Below are 21,607 nucleotides of genomic sequence, written 5' to 3' on the forward strand. Positions count from 1 at the left end.
CATGTTTGCTCTGCTTTGTCCTCTTGTCCTCTCTTCAGCTCCAGCTCAGGTGACGACCTCGTCTTCTGCGTCCAAGTCCGCACCACGTGACGGCAGCGGCGGTCCAACACCGGCTACAACAAAGTCGAGGTCCAGTACAGGCACAAAAGCCTACCCTCCACCCAGGAAAGTGCCTCGTCCGCCTCCTCGCTCTCCTTTCTATGTGGTAAGCAAATCATTCGTCTCCATCCTGAAATCATAAACAGACCTCAGCAAAGATTTAGCGTTTTGGCCCAAATATAAAACAACATCCCCCCTTTTCCAACACCTGTTTTTGGAAAAAGACTTTCTGAAGATGCATCACAGTAAAGTCACACACTCAGAATCTCTCCCGTCAGGGTCTTGGAAGCACTCAAAATTATTTCCTCCAGCATTTTTCAGACTGTTTGTGTCTTTTTGAGCTCATCATCATCTGTCACAGTGGTAATTGGCAGTTTGACAGATTCAGTCCTTCGTCGGTTTCTGCTGTAAATAAACTTTGGACTCGTTTTCACAAGAATTTATTTCCTCTGCGGCAGAAAAACTTGTTTCACAAGCCTTCAGAAACTCCTGCAAGTTAAACTGAGCTAATGAAACATTTTAAGAGCTGACTGACCCTTAACAGACTCACTATGAACAGACTTCAATCAATCAATCCAACTTTATTTATATAGAACCTTTCATACAAGTCAAATGTAATTCAGAGTGTTTTAAAAGTGATTGATAAACACACAGGATGGTAAATATGGATCAGGAGACTAATGCACGCTGATATATAAGTAAAACACCAAAAATTAAAACAAGGTGACTCGTAACTAAAATACATAAACTATAAAAGTTATAAACATTAGACACAAGACACTTTAAGACAGCTGCTAACCTAGCAGCATTAAGGCTAAAAACGACCCATAATGCAACACTCTCTGTGTACTTTCTCCATTCATAAAGAATTTCTGATGATGTAAATAAGTACATTTCTGGTCCTCAAGTATAAGACGACTCCCACCTCTTCAAACGTAATATGATTAAAATACCGTCTCATATTTGGGCCGATACGATACTTCAGCTAGTTCTTCTCTTACTTTTACAACAATAAATGCAGTTTTATCCGCCATCTCTTTACGTGACTCATGTTCATCCTCTCCCTCGACAGTCCTGGCTGGCAGATAGCCAGAAGCAGCAGCGCGACAGCAAACTGGACTTCATCTTTCGAGTCAACGAGCACCACTGCGGCGCCAAGCCCGTTTACGGCAAAGAGGTTTTAGACTTCCTGACTTTTCTGCCCGGTCCCCGTCCCTCACCGGCCGCCCTGAGCCCTCAGGGCGAGTGGGGCCGATCGGGCCACAGCAGCTGTCTGTTCTCGCAGTGGCAAAACAAGTACGACCACTGGTTTCAGAGTCGCTCTGTGAGAGACGCCATCAACAGTATTGAGGAGAGACTGGAGCTGCTCAGTGACATTATTGACAGGTAGATAACTGATTGGTTCTACTGGGGATACAAGAGCTTTTTACGTAAGAGGAAAGATTGATGATGATGTTTTTTTTTTTTTTTAGGTTTACATTTGCGATTCCCCCGGTGGAGGCTCCTCCGATCTCCATGCACTGCTGCCATCCTCCTCCCTCTCTGAGCCACAAGCAGGCCGTGTTCTCCTCGATGCTCGCGACTCAACTCACCCCGCTTACCGGCAGTCTGCACCGCATCCAGTGTTACATGAGGACCCAGTTCCCGGACCTGAGGCTCATACAGTACGACTGTGGTAAGTTGTCAAGATGCATTTTTGACACTAAAGGCAGAAAGAGTCGACAAAAACCTCACAGCAGCAAACGCTGATCATCTGTATCTGATCTTAACATGACAGTCGCTAATTATTTAGCTACAAAGTAAATATAAAGTAAGTTTTATAAGCTTGTATAATCTGCCAGTTTTGTTCTTCTGCTTTATTGGTTATTTTGTTTGTTTTTCCTAAATATTGTTTTATTCCTGCGATGCTCCCCGACGCAGGTAAGCTGCAGACACTCCACACTTTGCTGCGAAAGCTGAAGACAGGAGGCCACAGAGTTTTGATCTTCACTCAGATGACGCGCATGTTAGATGTGCTGGAGCAGTTCCTCAACTACCACGGACACATCTACCTCCGCCTGGATGGCAGCACTCGCGTGGAGCAAAGACAGGTTAGTACTGATTATCAAATAACCATATGAGGAAATAGAATTATATCCAAGTAAAATACAATGAAGTTTACCGTATCGGCCTGCAAATACAGAAAAGAAAAAGGTTCAACAGAATATTCTGGGGGGAATAAAATCAGCTGCCTCTGATGCTTATCCTCTGCTTACTCCTCCTTCAGGCCCTCATGGAGCGCTTCAACGCAGATCGACGAATCTTCTGCTTCATTCTGTCGACTCGCAGCGGAGGCGTCGGGGTGAACCTGACCGGGGCCGACACAGTCGTATTCTATGACAGTGACTGGAACCCCACCATGGACGCACAGGCGCAGGACCGTTGCCACCGTATCGGCCAGACTCGAGACGTCCACATCTACAGGTGACGGATCGAAAAGTGCATTTACACTAGCGAAGTATTTGTGACGGTTACTGCTGCTCATCTGGATCATGTAGATCTGTTTGGGTTCATTGTAATACAGGTCAGATATGTGTGTAGTAGTCTGCTGGGCCCAGGAAGTCCCCATACTTACCTTCCTGTAACTGTTTAGCTGTAACTAATAACATAAATGATGGCTGTGATCCATTCATGTGTCAGTAAGCTAGTGAGTTAGCATGAACATGGTCCTGTAACTGGCACGCCTAAATGCAACGCAGCTATTGTGAATGATATTAGATACATCTGACAAGTGAAAAAGGTCTTAAATCCAACTGTATTTCTGTATTATCTTGGTCTATTCTTTAAGGGATCGCTCCTCTGTTCCTCTTCTTTAGGTTTCCCCCCCTGAGGGAAATTTGTGATATCGGCTGTACAAATAAAATGAACTCACCATAGTTAAATGGCACATGCTACTCTTTTAAATCCCTCTTCTTCATGATAGCATGCTAGTTTCACTGAAAACAAAGTCTTACTAGATGGTTTATTATACAGGCGGAAAGGAAAATGTATGTTTATTAGATTTATGCCATATTTCTTATCATATATGACAGTAAGTTGAATATTTTGGGGTTTAGACTATTGGTTGGACAAAACAAGCAACTTGAAGATGACACCTGAGCTTATTTCTCAACATTTCATAAAATAAACGATTAATCTGCAGAGTAATTGATAATAAGACTCATCATTACTTCATTAATCATTAGTTGCAGCTCTATTATGTTGTTTTAAGACTGCTGTATGCAATATGACTTCAACTAAACGTGCATGTTGTTTTTCTGCTCGTCTGCAGGCTGATCAGCGAGCGCACAGTGGAGGAGAACATTTTAAAGAAAGCCAACCAGAAGAGGATGCTGGGAGATATGGCGATCGAAGGAGGAAACTTTACCACTGCCTTCTTCAAACAGGTAGGAGTTTACAAATTATATATATTTTACCATCAATCAGCTGATTTTTTTTTTTTATTTTATTTTATTTTTTTTCTTAGTTGTACATCATGTCACAGCATCCAATCATAAGAATTGTCCAAACACAAACATGTAGGTGTGTCTTTGATGTTTTAAAAGCCTAATTGAGCACATAAAGAAAAAAAATGTATTGCAGAAAAACAGGCTCTGCTGTCTTTCCCTTTCAATTAAGTTAACATCACTCGTGCTGTTTGAAGCACGCTGACTTTACAACATTTCCTAATTAATGCTTTAGATCAACGACTCCCATTAGCATTAACTGGTCTTGTTGAATGTATTATGGTGATGTGAGGACATCAGGCAGTTCAAGTGCCTCTTCTGCTTTGTCTTCGTCAAGTACATAGAACCTCTTGTGTCTCATTTCCACTTTGTTCCTCAGCAAACCATCCGAGAGCTGTTTGATATGAACGACGGGGAGAAGAGAGAGATGGCGGTGGAGCTATCAGTGCCCCACGCTGAGGAGGAGGAAGCCGTCAACAAACAGAGCACCACGATTCTGGAGCAGGTTAGACGCATCATATGCAACATGCACTTACATATATTGTATATTTAGCGCCCAACATTTGGGAAATATCCAAACCTGACACACTTTTTGCATCATTTTTGAACTTTGAAAGTCCAGGACTAAGCTGAATGATCTTTTTAATATGATGTAAAACTTCTGTCCTTAATGATTTAGTGTAGAAGGCAAAACCAAAATCTTGTCGTGTCCTGGAGAATCCTGTCTTTCTGTGTTCAGTAAAGACAATAAAATCTTGTTTCTTTGTATTTGATGAATCATGCTGATTTTAAACTTCCAAACCGAACTGCTCTACGTAAGATCTGAGCTCAAATCTGACAGATTGACGTGAAGGTCGACAACATTCAGCAACCTCAACATGTCTGGACGGTACGGTGATATTCGGACGACCTGATAATCTTGATGCAATCTTGCAGGCTCTGTGTCGTGCGGAGGATGAGGAGGACATCGTAGCAGCTTCTCAGGCCAAAGCAGAGCAGGTGGCAGAGCTGGCGGAGTTCAACGAGAACATACCGCTGGATGATGGAGGGGAACAGGAGGAAGTGGAGGAGCTCTCCAAGGCCGAGCAGGAGATAGCTGCTCTGGTAGAGCAGGTAAATCATCGTGCAGTTCTTTAATTGAATGAGTCATTGAAATCCAGGATGAGACATTGATTTTGAGCTCTTCTATGGCTGCACTGTATTAATAATAATAATATTGATAATGTCTCTTTGTGGCTTGTGAGAATGTTTTGGTATTAGCCCATGCAGAGAAGCACTGTTTGTATAGAGTTGTTATGCAAGTCTTAAGTAGTTACATACAGCATTATTACTGTATAGTTGGTTTATGCTGAGTTATATAAACTCTGTGTTAATGAACCATAATCTCTGCCTATCCCTAGCTCACTCCCATTGAACGCTACGCCATGAACTTCCTGGAAGCCTCGTTAGAAGATGTGTGCAAAGAAGAGTTGAAACAAGCTGAGGTAAACAGTTCAACATCTCATCAGCTCAGCGCTCTAAAACTTATGTAATGAATTTAACTTTGCTGTTTGACAACATTCAAGAAGCTGGAATCAGAAAATATTTGGCATTTTTGCATGAAAAATGACCTTAACTATTACATGATTATCAATATTGTTGTCTTCTAATTTTCTGTCAATCAGATAATTGATTAAAAAGGTATTTACTCTGAAATCCAACCTGTGGTTCTCAATATGTGCTCACCATAGCAGATACATGATAGCAGATGAGTTTCTTTGAAAACACAGTCTCACTAGATGGTTTATTATAGAGAAAGAAAGGAAAAATATGAGCAAGAGAAGGAGATGAAATGATCAGTCAACTGACAGAATCTGCAAATGTTTTCATTATCAATAATAGTTTCAGCAATTTTTCAAGCAAAAATGCCATATTCCTAACAATATATGTTAATTGGTAAGCTGATTGATTAGTTGACTAATTGTTTTAGCGTCACTAAATATCTGGTTAACTTGATTGTAATGGCCACTACTATTTAAAATTCAAAACTTCAGAATGAATCAACTCCCTCTAACCAAAAATAAATATTCTAATTATTTGGATTTTCTGTGATATTGTCAGATGTTTAAGTTCTTTACCAACACAACCAAAACATCAGCGTGAGGCATACATGTAACATTCTGTTCTGCCTGTTTGTGTGTTCAGGAACAGGTGGAGGCTGCCAGGAAGGGTCTGGACCAGGCCAAGGAGGAGGGCCTCAAGCTTCACGCTTCTTCTGATGACGACGATGATGACTTCCTGTCATCACCGGCTTCTGCAGAGCCTGCTCAGCCAGCTCCCGCCCGCCGAGGCCGTAAACCCAAGGACAAAGACAAGGTCGTCACCTCCACAAGGGTCAGCGGCCGGCTGCGTGGAGCTTCGCCCGAAACTGAGCCTGAGCCCACTACGCCGAAAGAAGTGCCTGAAAGACTCCGCTTTGGTCTTAGAGTACGAGGAGCTGCCAAAGACACCGCTACCGTGTCTACCACCCCGTCCCGTACAGATCATCACAAAACCTCGTCATCAGCGAAGCTCCAAGATTCCTCCAAATCTTCAAAAGCCTCATCTCCTGCCAGAGATCACCAGACCACCAAAACCAGGACGCCACCAAACCGCTCCCATCCCAGTCCAGTGCCTTCCCCTCCTACAACCTCTCCCCCAGGAGGGAAACAACAGTGTGTTGGGGAGACGGAGAGCAAGAACTCTAAAGCCGGCAGAGAGGAGAAGGAGGGGGAGTCTGCGAATGAGAGGAGGGTGTCTGAGTCATCGCTGGAATCCAGCTGCCCAGCGGACCATCAGGCAAAAGACGATGACAGCAAAGACCAAAGTGCCATGTCTCCCCCTTCCACCAGCTCCCGGTCACCTCGCAAGCGTCAGTCAGCAGACGGTGAAGTCCTGCGGGGTCTGGTTGAAGACTCCCCATCGGCCAAAGTCCTGCGGAAACTTCCAGGGAGGCTGGTCACGGTGGTCGAGGATAAGGAGCCAAGAAGGCGGAGGAGGCGAGGAAGTGGCACTGGAGGTGGAGGTTCTTCAGAGGAGGCGACAGTGGAGGAGAACGCTGCTGTATTTGTCAACGAACCAAACAAAGACAACACGTCACCAAGCCCTGACAACAAACCTAAAGAGACTGTTACCAAATCTCCTCAGGACCAAGACTCTACCCCGAGTCCGTCTGTGCACTCGCAGCCTGTCAGAAGTTATCCCCCATATTCCCCACCACATCTTTCACCTGACATGCCCGTGCTGAGAAATCTTCCTGTACGGCGCAGGTTGGAGACTGAATCTCGCATGGCTGCTCAGCTGGGAGAGCAGCAGCTTCATCTGGGTAGAGGAAGAGGAGGGAACCAGCCCAGGAAAACAGACACACCACCAGGCAAAGACACCTCTTCAACCTCTACAGAGTCCAGTGTGAATTCCTTTGCAACACCCTTGAAAAGAAAGAGGGGCCGGCCCCCTAAAACTCCCCCTAGATTATCTGAGCCTGACAGCACAGCGACTGCCTCCCCACAACCCACCTCGCCGAACGAGGAAGGGAACCCCCCTCTCTCCCCAAAACGTAAGCGGGGTCGTCCCCGCAAAGACTCAACAACGATGCCAGACGCTGTTTCTGAAGGACAGAACTCTAAAAAAGAGATCACCACTGCTGACATATCTGGTATATCAAAAACTGATGCTAGCACAGAGCCAACAGTCCCGTCTCCCCACCAGTCAGAGACCCCTATAGCTGCTGTCGTCAGTTCAGGTCAGGCCTCCCAGTCTCCCAAAGCTGACGAAACGGACACTAAGACTGAGGTTTCAGCCTCAGTTTCAGCCCCCGCCCCAAACCCAGTTCAAGACTCCACAACACAAGCAGATCTAACTTCCACCCCAGACTCAGCTTCAGTCCAAGCACTCACTGCACCTTTAGCCCAGGTGACCTCAACCCTTCCTGTGTCCACACCAGCCCCAGCTCATGTTGTTAGTTCAGCTCCAGACCCACACACACTATCAACCCAGGTTTCTTCCGCATCCTCTGTCACACACCCAGTCACTGGAACCCCCACTACCACAGCTCCATCGCCACCTGCCAGCACTGTCTCTTCAACTCTTGCAGGTGTAAAACCGACACTTGTGGTTTCCACGGCTTCTAAAGCTCCTGTAGAGCCAAAACCTTCAGTTTCTACAACTGTGAAGACGACAGGACCAGACTCTGCCAAAACCATCTCAGTTGCCACATCAGCTGCTACCACGACATCCAATGTGTCGTCTGCCACAGCTGTCGAAGAAGTTCCAACATCAGTCCCTGCCGCAGCGATCACGACACCTACCACCATAATATCAAAAACAGTAAGCGCTACACCAGCAGTCACCACTACAGTGAAAGCAGTCACAACATCTAAAACTACTGCAGTAAAGGACTTGCCGCAAGCCTCTACTCTGCCACCTGCAACATCTACCCCAGATACTGTAACATCCGCCCCAGCTGCCTCCCAGGTTTCAGCTACGTCATCAAGCTCAGCTACAGCTTCACCAAAACCAACCTCAACGTCTCCCCCCACTACAGCAACAACTACAACAACTCCGGTAACAACAGTTCAAGCAGATCGATCAAAATCTACAACATCTATGATAACAACGCCATTAAAAACAGTGCAAGCAAACTCAAACACCAACACGATCCCAACCATGTCTGACAATGCTGCTACATCACCACCAGTGATGACAGTCGTAGCATCTGCTGTAAATACAGCTCCAACTCCACAAACCCAAGTAAGGACTAATGTAACAACTACCAAAGTCCCGAGCAAACCAGTATCAACTTCACCAACAACAACAACAGTTCAAGTGGCTGCACAGGTAACAACCGTTCCAGTTGCACCTACTCCAATCTGTACTCCATCCCCAGCAACAGTGTCTTCTAGTGTAACAGCCACAGCACCAGCAAAGACAGTTGCAGTACCTACGTCACTCCCAACAGAAGGAGTCAAAGTAACGCCTTTAGCGGAAGCCCCTTCTAAAGAACTCACTTCTACAACACCTGCCGCAACTGTAGAAAAGACTGTCAAGATACCGCCCCCAGTATCAACTTCCACAGGTGCTACACCACCTCCATTCACAACGGTCACCACAACTACATCATCCCCAGAAGAGGCCATAACAGTTGCTACCACAAATGTTCTCACAACCGCCCCAGCGTCTACTACCACAGCCGCTCCTGTGTCTGTAGCAACGGTAGCAGAAACCGCAGCTGTCTCTACAATTAAAACAGTTCCTCTTGTGACCACCACCCCAACCCCCACAGTCACTTCACCACAAGAACAAAACTCTGCGTCCACAGGTGTTCCCCCAGAGGTGTCTACAACAGCTCAGACAGAGACCCTCCCACAGGTACCTTCATCTGCTTCTTCTAGTGTTTCATCAGAGAGACAATCTCTAGAGCCAACACAGAAAGCGTCTGCATCTAATATAAGTGACCCAGACAGGGTGACAGAAATGGAAGTCGATGCTGTGGAGGCTGAAGCGAAGACTAGCAAGGAGGAGGATGAGAAAAAGCAGGACATGTGCAAGTCTCAGCTTAAAAAGAGAAGAGTGGAGAGTCCCTCTGAGACCAAAGACTTTGAGACACAAGGAGAAGGAGCAGAGGAAGAAGCAAAAACTGCAACTGCCCCTCAGAAAGATGAACCTAAGCAACAGGCAGTGGAGCAAACTACTCAAGATCAGAAAACTCCCATTCAGAAAAGGCCTCTCAGTCGGCAGAGCAGCCAGGAGTCCACTCGCTCCTCTTCGCCATCCTCTGGGTGCTCGACATCGACCCTCACTCGTCATGCTCACCACAAGAGGACGTATGAGAACAGACATCCTGCCAAGAGGAGGCGAACAGATGTCACCTCAGAAGAAGGGAAGGAGGAGAACAAGGAAGAGGGAGAGGACGCAAAAGAGGAAGGCAGTGAGAAGGAGCTCTCCTCTGCTACCTCTCGGAGAAGACGTTCCAGGTCTTCTTCTTCCTCCTCCGACTCCGACAGCGACAGCAGGAAGGAGCACCGCTTGACTCGCTCAGCCAAGCGCAGGCTACAAGACCAAGAGAAGGAAAAGGGCAACAGCCGGCAAGGAAAGAAACCTGCACACAGCTCTGATAGAAACGCATCAAACAACGCCAACACGTCCACGGGCGGAGAGTCTGGCAGCGATACATCTTCTGTTAGGACCACCAGGAAGTCCACAGGGTCTCAGCCACCACAAGACAGTAAAGCTCAGACAAACAGCGCGCCCTCGTTGCCTCCTGAGCCTGAAGTTCTGGGGAAGAGGTGCTCGGCACTCAACGCTGCCGCCAAGCTCCTAGCAATGAAAGGCAGGGTGGACACCCCCGGCCACACCACTCGGAGAGACTCGGGGGCAAAAACCCCTGGGACCTGCTCTGCCTCCTCTTCAGACAAGAACCAAAAGCCTAAAAGCAAAAGTGTACCAGCCTCTCCTCAGAATAACTCTGTAAATCTTACTAATAATAAAAACAATGGCAGTAAACCATCAACGCCCAATCAGTCGAGCCGCTCTGCTTCCCGCTCCACCAGACAGTGTCCCGGTTCGCTTGTGCCCCCCTTGGAAATTGAGTACAAGAGGTCTAAACCAGAGGAAAAGGAGAAGGGGGGTAGGAAGTCGTCAAGGGGAAAGGAAGGCGACGGAGATGCGCAGTCTTCATCCCGGGGCCACAGCGCCTGCAGCAGCATGAGCAGCGACGGCGAGGGCGACGGCGGCGGACACAGCAGCAGAAGTCGCAGCAGCAGCAACAGCAGCCAGCGGACCCACAGCATCAGCTCTCAGAACACGGAGCACAGAGAGTCCCGCTCCCGCGCCACCTCCTCCGGCAGCGAGCGCGACCGCAGCTCGGAGCGGGGAAAGAGCAGAGACAAAAGGGAGAAGCAGAGCCAACGAAGGGAGAGCCGGACGGACAGCAGGAGGTCTCAGCGGCTCTCTCAGGAGGTGACCAGCAGTTCAGGAACTGAGGGGACACCAGACAGGGTGCTGCGTAGCGTCGCAGCGCTCGCAGCGGTGCAGGCGAGGTCGCCGGCAGCAAGCACCCGCTCCTCCTCTGGTCAACATCGTCACAACAAGACATGATCGGAGTGCCAAAGGGAAAAAAAAACGGAAGCGAGAGTGTTGTCGCAGAGCACATTAAAAGAGCACGTCATGACCTCCAAGGTTGCTGCTTTGTCTGCACTCAAACGAATGCAAGGGAACTGAGTGCTGCACAAGCCAGGGACCTCCTCCCTGCCTCTTGGGGCCCTCTCCCTTTCCAATTGGAGCTGGTCCCCTCACCAGCTCAGCCATTGTCAGCTGGGGGAAGGCTCAGGGATGCTGGACTGAAGAGTAAAAAACAGCGGCGCCATGGTAGTGCGTCCGTAAACAGACAGAAAGATGGTACAGTGGAGAAATTCACCACTGAGACTGAGGGGGGACAAAGGTGCAAGAGGTAATAAAAGCAAGTTGTTAGTTCACATTATGTACTGTAATCATTTAAAGACTGGATTAAGATGGGATTATACAGCGCCCTCTATAAGGGTTATAAATGAAAACGTCATTTGTGTGACAGTAACTTTTGAGTGACCAGCTGTATTGTAAGTTGGAGGTTTTAGAAAGTTTGGTTTTGAAGATTTCGTCAGCTGTCCTGACTATTGTTTCTTTGTAGTCAGTTGATAAGTTATGCATATTTTATGATTTCTTCCAGGGTATTTAGGAAGAGAACAGATCTGTCAATGTGATCTTTGCTGCACTATGCTGGAGCTTGTCTTTGCTTGGGCCCCTTTTTTTCATGTCAAACGTTTCTGTTCATTGGATTCATTTTAAATCCAGCCTTGTATTTTTTCTCATTTGCACATCTGATAATGTGGCCCTCGGCTTATTTGAGTACATTGTGGTGTAGTAATACGTTTTTACATCAACTTCAGTCAATTAATTGGTTTCCTGTTACCTCACAATGTATCTCTACAGTTCAGAAATGTATTAATTTAAGTAGTAAATTGTCTCGGAAGACGTTACATCTTTCTCTCACTGACACCACAGACACGAGAGCAGCAAAAATCAAATTTCTTTTTTCCTAATCTTCCCAAAGGCAGTTAATGTTGCGGTCCACTTTGTCATGTATTTATATTAAAAGGGCAAGTAAATGTTATTGATATTAAGAGTGCCTCTTTGGCCAAATGGGTTTGTACCTTAGATTGCCTTGTGAAGCACCTGGAGCAGGGGTGTTGAGCTTCTCTCGTTTAAAAAGCCAAACGGAAAAAAAACAAAACAACAAAAAAACAAAAAAAAAAAGAAAGAAAATCTCCGGAAAACATCAAGGAAAAAGCACCCTGTGCGTTAGTGCTACCAAATTAATGTTTTATTTTTCACCTGAATTTTTGTCACCATCACTTCATTGCTCTTCGTTCCTGTAATAAAAATATTTAAAAAAAAGAAAAAAAAAAAATACTTGGACAAAATATGTGAATAAAATTACTGGTACAGTTCCACATGACTGTAAATTGTCGATTTACTTTTGGAGCAAAGGTGATATTTGAGGGGGATGGGTAGTTTATGGTGATGGTCTTATTTTTTTTTTTTTTGATTTGTCTCTTTTATTTGTTGCATTCCTTTGATCCCTTGTAATTCCACATTGTTTTACTTGAAAAGTTAAGACAATTACAGTTGAATAAAAAGACCAAAAATTAGTTGCCATTTTTCTCATTGTGTTGAAGATTTTGTTACGTTTATGGTTGAATTACAGGTTTGTGTCATAATTAAGTGCTAAATGTAAAATATTTACACTGGTTTTCTACAGAAATACTAAATCTAAATCCTCTCTGTAATAGTTAATCTGTGATTTAAAAGCTTTCAATTAATGATACGAGACAAACAGGATAATGAACATGGCAGTTTTATTTTAAAAACAAATCTACATTAAAATGAGTGATGCAAGTTCAACAGCCATAATATTACACAGTAGCGAAGTCGCTGCTCCGCACGTCTTTCTCTGCAGACGGACGACTCTTCTGCTTCCGAATGCGGCGAGACGTTCTTTAAAATGTACACTTTTGGTTCATTTTTCTTCACAGATTTGTCATATTGCCTGTTCATCTCCTTTGATGGGTGTTTACACATTACTGATGTGGGATTTTCCCACTGAAGTCCACAGAAAATACTTAACTATAGCGACGATAAATGGAAACATGGTGCACTCTGACAAACTGGTGAAGAAAAATAAGAGAGATTGAGGTCTTAAGGTCTAATGGGGGTCGTATAGGCATCAGGATAAACCAAGGTGAATTCAAACGTATATTTATATATATATAAAAAAAAAAAAGAATAAAAACTCCCTCCATCCCTTCTTGACAACTTTTAGTGCACAACATTCTCACCTTGAGCTGTTCACATGGACATAAAGGAGAAGGCACAGTTTAGAAAACTCTTTCATTATGTGTTGTTGCAGAACTTTTCTGGTAGCAGCTTACACAACAATGTTCAAATCATAAATACAAAACCGGTAGGATAAAGTAAGAGCGGCCTTGGGCCTGTTGATGCAGTGCTGAGACGCTTTTGTAAAATTCAAAAGATTAAAAAAAAAAAAAGAAAGAAAGAAAGAAAAGGGGGGGGGCTGTTATTTCACAAACTTCTGTATTTACACTTGTTACATGTCAGCAGTTTGTTTTAAAAATCATCTGCATAAAGTATGTCTTAATCAGCAACATAGGTTATGTACAATTATATTAGCCCATTTATAAAAGAAAGCACTACTCTATAAAATGTTATTTACTTCTCCAATTCATTCATAAACAACAACGTAACAAGAATCAACGCACAGTTTTCCTGAGTATAGTATGATCAGCGCCAGTGTTGGGTTTCAATACTGCATTGTGCCTCAAGAGGAACTCAAGGACACTTATTTCCTCTTTTTTTTTTAAGCTTGGGGTGGGGTGGGGCACTGATGTAACAGTTCACTATTTGTCCTGGTCTTTGTCTGATGGGGGAGATTCAATAAACCAGCAGCACTACCTCTTGAGTGGAAGTGGAAATTCAGGCAAGATTGTAGTCTTGTTTGTGAGTTAAAACAACAAAAGAGCACAAAAAAAAGAGGCTCGTTAGGAGGACAGGAGGGTTAGAGGAAGATAAATGTGAAATGTGAAGAAGAAAAATGCAGAGGGATGAAAACAGACTAATCCACCCGCACATCCTGTGAGCTGAAAGTATATACATGAAAGGGGGACCCTTAATGTGCTTCTGCCAAACCGTCCTACAGCCGACGAACACTGTCTGGTGTCAGGTGAAGGTTGTAACCAACGAGATGACTAGGATGAGGATGAGGATGGCCAAACATATCGCGATCCAGATCTTTTTCTGCGTCGGAGGAAGAGACACAAAAAAGGTTCAATAACATGCAAATCAAATGAAACAGGTGCAACCTCAAAGACACCGTGAAATGGTTATTTAACTCCTGTTGAAACAGGAAGTCGGCGCAGCAGGGAGGGATCACTGTTAAGTCTAAAACAACCTGATGAGCCTACAGAGAATTATCAGCGACTCTGCAGCTTCACTCGGCTTTACGGAGCTTTATAGTGAGTTTCAGCTCGTTGTTCAACTGTCTGGCTGCAACTTTACTGTTCTGGTTCACTCTCAGCGCTTTCATAGTGTCGTTTTCAGCCACAGCAGGCAGCTGTTTTCAGAGAAAAAGCTCTAAAAAGCCACTGTACACTACCTGCTCAGCACCAAACAGCAAACAGACACAGCTGTAGACTAGCTGCTGAACATAGTGGAGCATTTAGCAGATAAAGAGCCAGATATTTCCCTCAGTAGTTGATAGAGAGTATAAACAGCTAGAGGAGAGTGAATACTGGACTTACATTCACCAGGTGGACAGAAACACGACTCCACATGAATGATAAATAAGCAACTGTTTGTTAACAAGTTCAACATATTAACTTAGAAGCTGATGATGTGTCAGTTTTGTGTTCACTGAAAACAAGCTGACAAAAAAAAAATCAGTTATTGTGGGTTTTACTAACTGACAGCGACGACACAAGTGGGTTGAGAGCTCAGAGTGAACACCATGTTTATGTCATATCAGTATTACCATAATAACCAGTTTCCGACTTGTAAGTAGCGTTGACGTAAACACCCAAGTTGTAATTACAACTGGGAAACTGGGATTCTTATGAAAGCTTTTATATACACGGATACCTCATGTCTGCCAAAGTTCAAGGTAATTAAAACAAAATTGATTGGTTATATTGTCAATATATTTCATTTCTATCCCTCATATGACCTGCTTTGTTGTAAACATGGGGATCTTTCATTTCTACCATCCATTCAAAACGACATGAGCACAGAGTTTGGGTGGTATTAGTGAGTTCAAGTTCATTTCATGGTGTCTTTCACATTCTGTATGTGTGTGTGTGAAACCACATGATACCTTTCGTGCTTTCTGCTGATACGTGACTGCTTTCTCTGTGTTCTCTTTTGCTTTCTCCACGTAGTTAGAAGACTGTTTGATGTTGGTTTCCACGCGGTCGACCATCTCCCCCTGCAGGAGACGAACATCACAATCAGACAGACTTAAAAAAACATGCGGGAGAGACTTTTTCTAATTAAAGCTGCTTTACCTGAGCCTCCACCTCCATGGCCAGGTACTGGAACATGTCATGCAGGTCCTTGATGCTCCTCTCCAGCTTCAGGATCTCATCGTGCCGGGACTCGATCTCATTCAGCGCCTGTCTTGTAGCTTTAGCATCGATCAGGATCTGTAGACCACAGTGCAGACGTGCTGTGTTTTAGCTGTGGTGCATTGTGGGACGATAACAGACGACAGAATGATCTGTACAGTCGTGAGGTTTGAGGGTTTCATCTAGGACAGTCCACATCAGAAGCAGCAGGATTCTTCACGCTAGGAGCTACTGCGACACTAAAGACATCACTAGGGGGCTTCACGTTGTTTCTTTCCACATGCTTACCGAATCTGTAGTCCAGTCTGAGCAACTAGAGAGGCTACAACAGAGCAAACCTGTCATCATTTCATTCATGTAAAGTCACTGCTGCGACTAGTAGTAGACGGCTGGTGGAAACACCTGCAACTGAAAACGTGTTTTTCTGCAGGAGGGACTTTGTTTTGTGGTTTCCAACGTGCAGGCGTGCATTCAACAGTCGCCTTTCATCTCGACAGGTTGTGTGTTTCATCTAAAGAGGGTGTGTGTGTGTGCGTGTACTCACATTTTGAGTGAAAACATCTGTTTGCCCGCTTTCGAGCATCGCGTCCAGCTCCTCGTCTGAGACGTTGGACCCGGCTGAAGTGAGAAGTGCAACAGGTCATCAGACTGTGTTTCATGTTTTGGGAAATGTTGCAGGAGAAATATTAAAAGTGAAAATTAAAAAAAAAAAATTCCCTCTATTCTGAAATCAAAAGACTTCCTTTATCAGAGCGAGAACTGTGTTAAACCTCAAGTTTGAAGCCTGAACTGTTTTTTCTCTTCTGTTAAACTGAAAACTAAGAATAAATACCTTCATTTTTAAATGTAGCACCATTTAAATGCTTTCCATCAACACACTACAACTAAATATAAATATATCAGCAGCATTAACACTTTGTTTTTCCAGTGTGTAGTAGAAAGTGAGAGAGGAAGAAAGAACAAGGCGTGACAAATGTCATGAGGTGTCATGAGAAACTGTGATGACACAACGTCAGTACACACTGAGGTCGCAGCGAAGGGGGAAGTGTTCAGTAAAACTGATCTCCCTGAAAATCACCGCAGACCACGAGTCAGAAAAATACAAGAACTTGCAGCCGTGTTTCATTCACTCACTGATTTTGAGTTGCCTCTGTATTCTCTCCACGTTGCGGTCTCTGTACTGAGCCTGGATGGTGTTACAGTGACCCATCAACTCCACAAACTCCTTGGACAAGACACCGTGCTGGAGAGAGAAAATAAAGGTTTTAGTCACTTTATGGTAGATTAAAAGATTCAAGATTTTAATCCAAATATAAACAAGCTGTCAAACTGAGTGGGGATAAAATCCTCTGTCACTATAAATGTATTTTATATCTCAGTATCGATCTATACAGTAAACTTTCTCAACATTCAGATACAATAACCAGAAGAAAATGTCTGTTTCTGGCTGATCCAATGAAGTATTTTATCACAATGATGCAACATTACTTGAAATCTAATACAGCTACAACGATCAAAATCTCTGATTCCAGCTTCTTAAATGTGAATATTTTCTGGTTTCTTTAGTCTTCTATGATAATAAACTGAATATCTTTGAGTTGTGGACAAAACAAGATATTTGAAGTTGCATCTTGAGCTTTGGGAAACCGATGATGACATTTCTGACATTTTTCAGGCCAAACGACTAATCGATTAATCATTTAATCAGGAAAATAATTTACAGATTAATCGATAATGAAAATAACGGTTAGTTGCAGCCTTACAATCAGATATGTCCAAAATATTCCCATAAAGCAGTCTGGCTCACTGATTTTAATACAACCAGTCATATTAAAGTGATCGTTACTCTGTTTACGTGTTACGACAAAATTTGCTGTTGACAAATGTAAATTGTCTCCGAGTTTATTTAAAGTGCATCGACATGTTTAACTCAAAAAACAAATCTTGCTTTGCAGTATTTTACATGATGTTCTATGTTTTTTACTTGTAGTGAACTTCACACTTCAGGGTTTCTTATCTCAGAGGTTTGTTGTTACTTCATTCATTCTGTATGTTATTTCTTGTAAATGTTTCATGTTCTTATCTTTCTTTTATATTTTTTGTGAGACAAAGGCAGTTTTCTACTCTGGTGGACAGTAAAGTTGTGTTGCTCTATTCTCTCAGCATTTATCATCATAACTTTTAACTATCAACACCTGTTCTGACTTCCAAAATTACTGTAAATTAATCCAAATCATGATATCTCTTGTGATTCCACCAGTGTGTTACCATAATTAAGAAATATTGTTTAAGAGGTCTTGTTTACAGGCTCCACACTCAGCAAACCTCCTGCAGAATCCACCATGATATGAAATCAACCAACGTTGAGCATGTGAGGAAAGAGTTTAGATAATCTGAATGTACAAAGTGACTGAAGGAGTGTTTACAGATTAACATGTTAAACAAGTTAATCAACAACGGTTCAAACTGAAGTAAATTTCCGACACAACGAGCCAGATTCTCCAGTTTCTCCTCTTTGACTGAGTTCTTATTCTGATTATTGGTGGAATAAAAAGGCTTCATGCAGCTTGAAGTTTACTAAAGTTCTGATATTTTAAGAGGTGGTGATGTTAAAACACAAGTTAATATCTTACAAGACTCCAGACTACGATGTTAGAGCATAAAAGCAACAATTAAGGCTCAACCTGGGTCCGTTGCATCCGAACATTTATGGGTATGTATTTTCCATCCTCTTCTCCCTTCTTGGGTTCAATACCTGTGGAAAGAAAACTGATGAGTATAATTCAACTTATTTGGGGGGAAAACTCTGTTTTAACTGTAGGTCAACAATACTAACTCTTCAGTTTTCTTTGGATCTGGCTCGCCATCGTTTTTATTTCCTCTCGAAGAGTCTGGAGCTCTTTCTTCATACCTAACAAAAGAAGAAAACAGCATTAACATCAACACCCGACAGCCCTGAATCAGACAATGTGAGTGTTTTCTGTGAGGAGAGACAGCAAACTTTAGAAAAGAACTCTGTTGAAGGCAAAACCGTCAAAACTTTTCTGTGATAAATCTTTATTTGATCATTGAAATCGTTTCAGTTATACAGAACCAGACACACTTTCTCATTAAAGAGAACAAGAAGGTGTCATCCAGTCTGACAGGTATTTATGAGTATTATGATCAGAACCAAGTCTGGACCAGCTGATGGTCTAAATGAACATACTCACTCTCCTCTGGCAGCGCCACACCCAGCACAGTTTTCTGTTTGTTCTCAAGGTCAGACACCATCCTTTTGAGGCTCTGCAGCCCCTCATGAATTTCTTGCGCCTGAGGAGGGTACATACGTTGTAGTTTAGAAGTTTTAAGGTTTATACGGAGCAGCGTATGTTACAGAAGAGCTGAATTAGACGATTAATCACCAGTAACAGAAAACATTTGCTGATGACAGCCGCTCAGATGTGAGGAATCGCTGCTTTTGTCTGTATAACACTGGAAATTCTCTTTTGGTTTGGACAAAACAAAACATTTGAAACGTCACAAACATCACATTGGGGTTTTGGGAACATGTGATGGGCATTGTTCACTATTATCTGACACTTTATAGACTTATTTAACAAAATAATCAACTTCAGGTTATCTAAAGTTCACATCACACAAAGTCTCTGCACTCATGACTTCACATGTTAAAGCGCACGCACGCACACACACACACGCACACACACACACACACACACACACACACACACACACACACTCGCAATGATGTTAATATAAAAACAGGACTGAGGTCAGGAATGTAAAAATAAATTATATCACAAGAACAGAACCGGAGTGACAACCTGTCAAAAAGGGAACCAGTTATGTGATTTAATTTCCAAGCCGGTGAAATCAAACAAAGCGACAGCAGACAAGAGACAAGATGTTCCTTTATGTTGTCAACAGAGCTGATCGATAATTAAAATAATAATTAGTTTCAACCCTTTTTTGCAATATATCCTACAGTAACACATAGGTTTGTCGTACACCTTCATGATGCACGAGACAGTACGGCAACAACACTGATTCCCTGACTGGGATTAGCAGAGAGCAATGTTTACAAAACACAAAGTCTCAGACAAGATTGTTTCTTCTACTTTGAGCCTCAACACTGGATGAATATGAACTCTTTTCTCAGTTAAACAATGTAAATGCACATAAATATGATAGTTAAAGGACAGCTTCACAGTGTTTCAACTAACTCAGACTGCTGAAGCCTCATATAAGCTTCACATCAACTTTTAAATGACTGTGTGGACACACTGTGGATTTTTACCTCCATCACTTACACTGAAAGCACATTTGAAGGATCTTTTAATAGCCAGTATGAACAGGAGGAATGATTACAGCGAGGAAAATCTCTTTCACTGTTCATATGAACACCTGACTGTTGTTTTAAGACACACTTGATAATAAAAATTACCAAGGAAAGTTTCATGAAGTTTCGTCTTATTTCCTGACGTATATAAATGGAAGGAACCTAACAGGAAGTTAAGATTCCTACAATTTGTTTTCTTGTTTTTTAATTTTTTCCATTTGTCTCCACAGTTTACTGCTTTTTCTTTCTTCCTTTTCTATTACTTGTGGCTAATTCTGTTTGCCCAGATTTGTTTTGTTTTCTTCTGTTTGTTGTGTTACTTATTTTTCATTTATTTACTGTAATAAGTGGTCTTGTGTTTCGTGATGTTTTATATATATTGAAAAAGTTAATTTAAAAAAGCTTCTTGTAATAAATGGGTGATAACAGAGAAATCTGACACAGCTCAGACCAGACTAGCTGATTTCAGGTGATCTGTGACTTTATTAAAGTTAGTATTTAGAGTATTTTTACCTTTTTAAAGAAGGCTTCATTCTCCTTCTCCTCTTTGGCTGAAGAGAGTCCAGGTTTGATCATCAGAGCTTTGCCCTCCTCATCGTCATCTGAAGCCTCAGCATTCTGCTGTCAGATTGACCCCCCAAAAGAAATAATAATAAAAATAATAAATAAGCAAACAGAAAATTCAGTGAATGTTTCCGCATGTTTGGGGATCTTTCCATCTTCAAGAACAACAACAGACTCCAGCAGCAGCCCTGCCCTGTCCCGGCCTGCCATATCCTTTAAAGACAGGGGGCTGAAACGGAAACTGCGAATAAAGACACCGCTAGAGTTAACATTCCGACACACAGACTGTTTAACATTGCTATTTCAGTAGCTTGTTTAGGTTTCCTTTTAAATTCAAAGCTGTCGCGGTTGAAAGCTGATTTTAACCACCGTTATTAGACTGAGGGAGTGAACTTGGCTAAGTTAGCAGGTTAGCCTGTTAGCTGCTGCGAACGTTAGCCGTTTAACTGAAACTCACGTTTCCTAATTCTTTAGTCCGGTCCCGCATTTTCTCACAATGAAACACTCAGTCGGAGGTCAGAGACGTTGCGACTCCACGCAGAAGTGCGGCGAGTTGTTCTCAGGGCTCGTAAAGATGACTGTAAACACTGTAAACTTTGCTTTAAGTGTCATTCAACAAGTAAACTCTAGAGCAGCAACACTTCTTCTTCTTCTACTGCGGTTCAAACAGTGACTCATCAGCGCCGCCCAGCGGGGAGTTTATATTTACACATTTATACAGAGGAAGAAGAAGTATTCAGATCCTTTACTTACAGTACCAATACAGTAATGTAAAAATACTCAGTAACAATCAAAAGTCCTGCATGAAAAATCCTACTACAGTAAAAGTACATAAGTATTATGAGCTTGATGTAGTTAAAGAATTGCAATAAAAGTAGTGGTTTGGTCCCTCTGACTGATATATTATTATATATGACATCATTAGATTATTAATAGTGAAGCATCAGTGTTAGAGCAGCATGTTACTGTTGTAGCTGCTGGAGGTGGAGCTAGTTTACACTACTTTATATACAGTTAGCTAGTTTAGTCCAGTGGTTCCCAACCTAGGGGTCGGGCCCCTCCAAAGGGTCACCAGATAAATCTGAGGGGTCGTGAGATGATTAATGGGAGAGGAAAGAAGAAAAAACAAAGTTCTGATTCAAAAATCTGATCAGTGTTTGGACTTTTTCTGTACACTTTGATTTTTGTTGAAATATTGGATCATTTGAACATTTATTGAAATGAAAGCATGTGAGAAGTTTAGAGGGAAAAATCACTATTTGGTGGAGCTATTAACAACTCATAGACATCTGAAATGTGACCCCGACTACACACTGCTTTTTGTAAGACGTCAAAAGCCAAAAAGGTTGGAAACCACTGGTTTCATCTTTAACAATGTGTTGTATTTTAAAAGCTTGTTATATTATCCATTGTGTCAAATCTTCATCTGAAAA

The 21,607-nt window shown here is 42.9% G+C and overlaps 2 protein-coding genes across 5 annotated transcripts in view; one reads left to right on the forward strand and one right to left on the reverse strand.

Annotated features, from left to right (window-relative positions):
- Positions 1 to 12,286, forward strand: part of srcap (Snf2-related CREBBP activator protein) — a 34,877-nt gene extending 22,591 nt beyond the window's left edge. For all 3 annotated transcript variants that reach the window (XM_067576916.1, XM_067576918.1, XM_067576917.1), the window contains 10 exons: positions 39 to 205; positions 1,172 to 1,485; positions 1,572 to 1,774; positions 2,020 to 2,189; positions 2,366 to 2,562; positions 3,410 to 3,524; positions 3,964 to 4,089; positions 4,521 to 4,697; positions 4,985 to 5,068; positions 5,769 to 12,286. In XM_067576916.1, coding sequence (XP_067433017.1) covers positions 39 to 205; positions 1,172 to 1,485; positions 1,572 to 1,774; positions 2,020 to 2,189; positions 2,366 to 2,562; positions 3,410 to 3,524; positions 3,964 to 4,089; positions 4,521 to 4,697; positions 4,985 to 5,068; positions 5,769 to 10,697 — 6,482 coding nt within the window. In that variant the 3' untranslated portion in view covers positions 10,698 to 12,286. The remainder of the gene's footprint in view (positions 1 to 38; positions 206 to 1,171; positions 1,486 to 1,571; positions 1,775 to 2,019; positions 2,190 to 2,365; positions 2,563 to 3,409; positions 3,525 to 3,963; positions 4,090 to 4,520; positions 4,698 to 4,984; positions 5,069 to 5,768) is intronic.
- A 190-nt stretch (positions 12,287 to 12,476) lies between these two features.
- Positions 12,477 to 20,838, reverse strand: stx4 (syntaxin 4). 2 transcript variants are annotated; one of them, XM_067576925.1, is made up of 10 exons: positions 20,632 to 20,838; positions 20,124 to 20,228; positions 18,484 to 18,583; positions 18,108 to 18,182; positions 17,956 to 18,026; positions 16,406 to 16,514; positions 15,816 to 15,889; positions 15,212 to 15,349; positions 15,022 to 15,132; positions 12,477 to 13,949 (listed from the first exon to the last, which is right to left on the reverse strand). In XM_067576925.1, exons 1-10 carry the CDS (start codon positions 20,659 to 20,661, stop codon positions 13,872 to 13,874), a joined length of 891 nt encoding a protein of 296 aa, XP_067433026.1. In that variant the 5' UTR covers positions 20,662 to 20,838; the 3' UTR covers positions 12,477 to 13,871. The 2 variants fall into 2 exon arrangements, with proteins under 2 accessions (XP_067433026.1, XP_067433025.1); XM_067576924.1 differs by having other exon boundaries at positions 20,124 to 20,231.
- Positions 20,839 to 21,607: the final 769 nt, after the last annotated feature.

The sequence above is a fragment of the Thunnus thynnus genome, chromosome 20 (assembly GCF_963924715.1).
Source record: "Thunnus thynnus chromosome 20, fThuThy2.1, whole genome shotgun sequence".
NCBI classification, from domain to species: Eukaryota; Metazoa; Chordata; class Actinopteri; order Scombriformes; family Scombridae; genus Thunnus; species Thunnus thynnus.

Excerpts from the sequence above, each read along its gene's own strand:
- stx4 (XM_067576924.1), bottom strand. The coding sequence starts at position 20,661 with ATGCGGGACCGGACTAAAGAATTAGGAAAC. Across the intron at positions 18,584-20,123 it reads ATGAAGCCTTCTTTAAAAAG|GCGCAAGAAATTCATGAGGG; the intron begins GTAAAAATACTC and ends TACCCTCCTCAG. Across the intron at positions 18,027-18,107 it reads GATCCAAAGAAAACTGAAGA|GTATTGAACCCAAGAAGGGA; the intron begins GTTAGTATTGTT and ends TTCTTTCCACAG.